The 6,001-nt window shown below is 46.1% G+C and overlaps 1 protein-coding gene across 1 annotated transcript; it reads right to left on the bottom strand.

Annotated features, from left to right (window-relative positions):
* Positions 1 to 3,102: 3,102 nt before the first annotated feature.
* On the bottom strand, positions 3,103 to 5,159 carry LOC147958509 (uncharacterized). The gene is made up of 3 exons (XM_087532170.1): positions 4,094 to 5,159; positions 3,878 to 3,964; positions 3,103 to 3,575 (listed from the first exon to the last, which is right to left on the bottom strand). Exons 1-3 carry the CDS (start codon positions 5,157 to 5,159, stop codon positions 3,103 to 3,105), a joined length of 1,626 nt encoding a protein of 541 aa, XP_087388296.1.
* Positions 5,160 to 6,001: the final 842 nt, after the last annotated feature.

Raw genomic sequence — 6,001 nt, 5'->3', positions numbered from 1 at the left:
GAGGTGCCAGGGCAGTCGACATTCGGGGAAGGCTCGTCTTCTCGGCGAGGTCCGCCCATCGGATCCGCGGCAGCGCCTCATGGGAGGCCGGGGGCGGCGAGGAGGGAGGCGACGCATGCGGAGGGGATGGAGGGAGGGGGTCCGACGAGGTACCCGGCGGAGAGGGGACGCCGGCCGCGGCGCCCGCCGGGGGCGGGGGCGCGTCGCCAGAGCCCGAAGCCTTCATCTCTGTTAGCTATTGTAAGGTGTGATCCTTGATGGCTATATATATGCGAAGCTACTATGAGGTGTAGATAGTTTGCACCTCAATAGACATTGTACACTTAGTACAAATGAGTCAATGACCGTGTGACCCTCGTATATTGTTGGGTTGTTGAAACACATCAAAGCACACTTCAGTTCATCTCCCTATAAACTGGGGAGAGAGATGATGAATTTAGTTGCTTTTTGATGGTTTTTTGTCCATGCAAATATGTGCTAGTGAAATATAAGTTTATTTTCGAATGCGACGAAAACCTTACAACTATTTTCTTCTAGTACACATAGTGGGAGTAGGACTCGGAGGCATCGGAGATTACAATAGCACATCTGGACTGATGACAAGGTTCAAAATTTTAGTGTGCCAGAGTGCAAAACAAAAGCCACGACGTCAATATTTGAGGAGACAGAGCGATCAAAATCCACACATAGACGGGGTCATACATGCTTGTGAGCTTGGTTTGGTAGGGAAGCCGTGCGCCTAGTTCCGCCCAACGAATCATCTTCCCGCTAGCACGAGATAAGATATGTGTGGGATTTTCACCCTCTAAAGCGTTTACGCCATCAAGCACTAGGCACACCTATTGGAAGAAGAAGCCGCACAATTTTTTGGCTCTTCTCTACTTGGAACATCTGGCTGCTACTGAAAATGCTTAACATCATGTATATGCCTTCCCTGTCAATTAAACATTGTCACACTGGAGAAAAGCTAAGTCATCTGATGCATAGAGCACACATAGGATTAGAAAAGATTTAAGATGGCAGATATGGCATACGCAAATATTTTTTTATCACAGATATGTCACATGCGAGAAGGACCAATGAATTTGTGAGGATCTCTCTTACTAGCTATGGATGTGAGAATTTCATGGGGATTCGAGCTAAGATATTTGAATTTCCGGATGAGGATTCCTCCCAGCCACCCACACCTCTATCCGTTCAACCGAGCCGCGGCCGCAGCCGTCCAATTCCTAGCCAATCCTTACAAGTAACCTGGATCAGTTTATATACTATTACACCCACTTAACGGGCCTAGTTTGGGCTAGCAAGCCACTGGGGTGGTCTCTTGGCCCGTGTGGACTTTGGCCTCTGATCCTTGACGCACTCCGGATCGCTGTTGCCGGCAACCGCTGGATTAGCTATAGGGCTTGGCGCTCCTCCTACAGGGACATGGGCTATAGGGCTGCTGACATCCCCCCTCTGTTGAGAGGCGGCTTGCCCCCAAGCCGCAGCTCGAGGAAATTGCTGGCGCAGAGAGTCCAGGTCTTCCCAGGTTGCTTCATCTGGCGAAGAGCCACTCCACTGGATCAAGCCTTGAGCGATCGTACGTTTGCCATGTTACCGTACTCGTTGCTGGAGCACGCGGAGTGGTACCTAAAGAGAAGCAAAAGAGGATGGCAGTTTGCGATGAACGGTACAATTGGGCAGTACTACCTTTTTAAGCTGAGACACATGGAAAACCGGATGAATTCTGCTGTTCGGAGGCAATTCCAATTTGTAAGCCACTTCCCCAATCTTATCAAGGATGGTATAGGGTCCAAAGTATTTGAAGGCCAGCTTGTGGTTCGCTCTATGCACAACTGAAGATTGCACATACGGTTGCAGTTTCAAGAAAACTTGTTCTCCAACGTTGAAAGATCTTTCAGTCCTTTTTTTATCGGCCATATGCTTCATTCTGTGTTGAGCTCGGAGCAGATGTTGTTTAACAGAAGCTACCACAACCTCCCTGTCTTGCAGCCACTGAATAATATCCACATGGGCAACAATATCACTGGTAGCAATCCCAAAGTATCTAGGAGGGTGCCCATAAAGTACCTCAAAGGGAGACTTGCCCATAGCTGAATGCCAATTTGTATTATACCAAAACTCACACAGGGATAGCCATTTGCTCCATTTGGAGGGGTGAGAACTGATAAAACTTCTGAGGTAGCATTCAATTTGCTGGTTGACTCTCTCAGTCTGACCATCAGTAGCAGGGTGATATGCAGTACTCATGTTAAGCTGAGTCCCAGTCTTGTGAACAAGAGTCTGCCAAAATTTGCTTGTGAACACTGGATCTCTGTCAGATATAATGTACTCTGGCATGCCATGAAGTTTGTAGATATTGTCCAAGAACACTTCAGCAACCTTTTGTGCAGAAAAGGGGTGTTTGAGGGCCATGAAATGCCCATATTTTGTAAATTTGTCAATGACCACAAATATGCAATCAAACTGATAGGAGGGAGGTAATCCAGTAATAAAATCCATGGTCACAGTTTCCCATGCCTTGCTTGGAACTGGTAAAGGAGAAAGCAACCCTGGATACTTAACTCTTTCAGGTTTAGCTTGTTGACAAACTAAACAAGATTGTACCCTATCCTTAATAAATTTCTTCATGCCTATCCATCTGAATAAGGTGTGAATTCGATGGTATGTGACAGGAAACCCAGAATGTCCTCCTAGGGGACTATCATGAAAGGCAGAAATTTTTTTCTCCTGCAACTCCAGATTGTTGCCAACCCAAATGCAGCCTTTGTAACTCAGCAATCCTTGCGCTAATTGATACTGAGAATTAGCAGGTGGTTTTACAACAAGCTCTTGCAACAACTCCTTAGCTTTGTCATCTTGAGAATAACTGGCCACAACTTCTTCCATCCACACAGGTTGTGATTTGGATATGTGAAACATCTGCGAATGTGATGGTCTTCTAGATAGAGCATCAGCAGCAGAATTTTCCGCTCCCTTTTTGTAAACTATAGTATAGTTCAAACCCATAAGTTTGGTTAGAGCTTTCTGTTGCCACACCGTGTGCAATTTTTGATCTTGCAGATGCACCAAACTCTTCTGATCCGTCCTGATGTTAAACTACTGGAATTGTATGTAAGGTCTCCACTGGTCCACAGCTAGAAAAATAGCTAGATAATCCTTTTCATAAACTGAGAGGGCCCTGTTCTTGGGCCCTAAGGCTTTGCTGACATAAGATATAGGATGACCTTCTTGCATGAGTACAGCCCCAATTCCTGAATCACAGGCATCAATTTCGATGACAAATGGCTTGTGAAACTGTGGCAGAGCTAAAACTGGGGCTTCCACCAAGGCCTTCTTAAGAGTTGTGAATGCAGTTTCAGTCACTGTAGTCCAGACAAATGGCACTCCTTTCTTAAGCAGCTCAGTGAGAGGTTTACTGATCAGACCATAATGCTTTATGAACTTCCTGTAGTAACCACTCAATCCAAGGAACCCTCTCACCTCTTTTACACTGGTTGGGGTAGGCCACTGTTCCACTGTCTGAATTTTACTAGAATCAGTAGAAACTCCTGCAGAGCTGATGGTGTGGCCTAAATACCCAATTTGCTATTGAGCAAAAGCACATTTGGACATTTTCACCTTCCATTGATCAACTCTGAGTAGGGCCAAAACCTCTCTAACATGTTGCAAGTGCTCCTGATAGGATTTGCTGAAGATCAATATGTCATCAAAGAAGACCAAAGCATTTTTCCTATTAACTGAAGACAGTGTGGTGTTCATTGCTCCTTGGAAAGTGCCTGGAGCTTCACTGAGTCCCATGGCCACTACTAAAAATTCATAATGGCCTAGGTGAGTTTGAAAGGCAGTTTTATACTCCTCCCCAACAGCTAACCTGATTTGATGGTAACCTGCTCTGAGTCTAGCTTAGTGAACCAAGCAGCACCAGCAAGTTCATCTAGAAGTTCATCAATCACTGGCACTGGAAATTTCCCCTTAACAGTGATAGCATTTAACATCCTGTAATCAACCACTAGCCTCCATTCTCCTCCCTTTTTCTTTACTAGCAACATAGGAGATGAAAAAGGACTCTTACTAGGTCTTATTATACCTGACTTCAGTAACTCTGCAATTTGTTTTTCAAGCTCATCCTTTAACTGAGGAACTATTCGATATGGCCTGACAGCAACTGGCCTTGCTCCTAGAATTAGAGGAATTTTGTGGTCACAACTCCTCCTGGGAGGTAGCTGGGTAGGAGTTTCAAAAACATCAGCAAATTCATCTAGAATGGACTGAATTTCTGGAGGGATTTCGTTTTTCTCATCCATGTGCACTGTAGATATGGCTATACAAGTGTATGTGCAGTCCTCAGCTCCAAACCCATGCAAGGTAACTGTGTGTCCCGCCTTAGTGAAAGAGAGCCATTTTTCCACCCAATCGATGTACATGGGGCTATGTTGGGCAAGCCAATCCAGTCCTAGAATTCCATCATAAGTATGCAAGGGCAACAACTTGAAATCAGAAGAAAATGTGGTTCCATTGCTTTCCCAGAGGCATTCTTCAATTTGTTGCTGGCACTGTATTGTTGTACCTCTAGCTACCGTGACAGTGAGAGCTTTGATTGGGCTGACCCCTTCTAAGTGCTTGTACTGTGCATCCAGGAATGAATGAGTGCTGCTAGAGTCAACGAGGAACTGTAGTTTGCGCCCTTGTAGTTCAATTTCCAACTGCAGTACAGGAGCTTCAGGTTCCTTCCCCATTGCAGCAGCTGATAACCTGATAGAATGGACTAAAGATTGGGTTTGCTGTTCACTGTCAGAGTCTGAACTTTCAACTGACTGGGTTTGTAATTGATCAATCAACTCCTGGACAAAATGCAGTTGGACAGTGGATTTGCACACATGGTCCTTGGCCCACTTTTCTCCACACACAAAACATAAACCCTTGGATTTCCTATAGTTTCTCAGAGCTGTCCATTTGTCCTCTTGGCTATTACTACTGACAGATTCTGCTTTCCTCTCTTCTGGCTTCGGTGGCCTGGAGTTTGTAATTCCAGTGTAAGGTGATGTTCTTCTGGTAGTTGTAAAGCTGGTTGGATTGTACACTTCCCCCAGCTCCTCATGGAGCAGAGCTAACTCATAAGCTGAATCAAGATCTTTGGGTTTCTGCAAGGCCATTGCCATTCGAACTCCAGGCTTCAGTCCATCCAAAAATCGAGTAATATAGTGCAAGGAATTCGGCGCTTCTTCATAGGCTGTCAGCTGGTTATACAATTCTGCAAACCGCTCAACATAGTCTTCGACAGTCGTAGTCTGAGCGATCCTGAACAACCTTCTGAGCAATGTTTAATGCTGATTTCGGCCAAAACGACTCTGCAAGGCTTCACAAAATTCAGTCCAGCTGGAGTTGGGCATACACCTCTGAATCGACTCCAACCAACGCGCTGCGGCCCCCTCAAACCGAGCAGTTGCTAATGACAGCCAGCGGCTAGCGGGCGTGCCCTAGAGTTTGAATTGATCTTCGCAGCGATTTTTCCATAGACGCGGATTTGTTCCATCAAATTTGGGAAGTTCCATATGCAGAGAAAACGAATGGTGCTCAGCAGTATCAACTGACGGATAATCCCAAGAGGAAAAATTTCTAGGGGAGAAACCAGAGTCGCGCGCACCTCTGACCGGAGGAGGGACATAAATATTATGCGCCTTCCCCCGTTGTTCGTTGTCGAAGCCAAGGGCGCCGGTCGCGGCTGTTGGGGAACGTTGCGGAAAACAAAAAATTTCCTACTCGTTTCACCAAGATCCATCTAGGAGTTCATCTAGCAACGAGTCATCGGATGCATCTACATACCTTTGCAGATCGCGTGCGGAAGCGTTCAAAGAACGGTGATGATGTAATCGAACACGACGTGATCCAAATCACCGATGACCAAGCGCCGAACGGACGGCACCTCCGCGTTCAACACACGTACGGGACGAGAGACGTCTCCTCCTTCTTGATCCAGCAAGGGGGAAGGAGAGGT

This window comes from Triticum urartu, chromosome 7A, assembly GCF_056163025.1.
Source record: "Triticum urartu cultivar PI428250 chromosome 7A, HENAU_Tu73, whole genome shotgun sequence".
Classification (NCBI taxonomy): domain Eukaryota; kingdom Viridiplantae; phylum Streptophyta; class Magnoliopsida; order Poales; family Poaceae; genus Triticum; species Triticum urartu.
The sequence above is the reverse complement of the archived record's forward strand: the minus strand, read 5'-3'. Positions and strand labels throughout refer to the sequence as shown.